General features: G+C 65.2%; 1 protein-coding gene across 1 annotated transcript in view; it reads right to left on the minus strand.

Annotated features, from left to right (window-relative positions):
• ETH_00037585 (26S proteasome non-ATPase regulatory subunit, putative) overlaps window positions 1-376 on the minus strand; it is a gene marked incomplete at both ends in the record, with an annotated part of 725 nt that overhangs the window by 78 nt on the left and 271 nt on the right. Inside the window, one exon of the mRNA XM_013374443.1 lies at window positions 1-317. Coding sequence (XP_013229897.1) covers window positions 1-317 — 317 coding nt within the window. The remainder of the gene's footprint in view (window positions 318-376) is intronic.

Raw genomic sequence — 376 nt, forward strand, 5'->3', positions numbered from 1 at the left:
CAGCAGCGTTCTTGAGGACCGCGCAGACCTGCGCGTGGCCGTTGCTCTTGGCGAAGTGCCAGGCCGTGCGGCGCAGGCAGTCCTTGAGGCTGGGATCGGATCCCGCGCGCAGCAGCAGCAAAACTGCCTCCAGCCGGTTGTCTCTCGAAGCATAAAACAAAGCTGTTTGTTTGTTTATGTCTATTACATTGGGGTCTCCGCCGCACTGCAGCAGCACCGCCAGGCTGCCCGTCCGTCCCTCCCGTGCTGCGTAAAAGAGACAGGTCTGCCCCACGCTGTCCCGCAGGTTCGGGTCCAGCCCGCGGCCCAGCAGGTACCTGCAGCAGCAGCAGCAGCAGCAGCAGCAGCAGCAGCAGCGGCGGCGGTGGGGGTGGGG

This window comes from Eimeria tenella, genomic scaffold (genome assembly GCF_000499545.2).
Source record: "Eimeria tenella Houghton genomic scaffold, Eth_scaff2042, whole genome shotgun sequence".
Lineage (NCBI taxonomy): Eukaryota > Apicomplexa > Conoidasida > Eucoccidiorida > Eimeriidae > Eimeria > Eimeria tenella.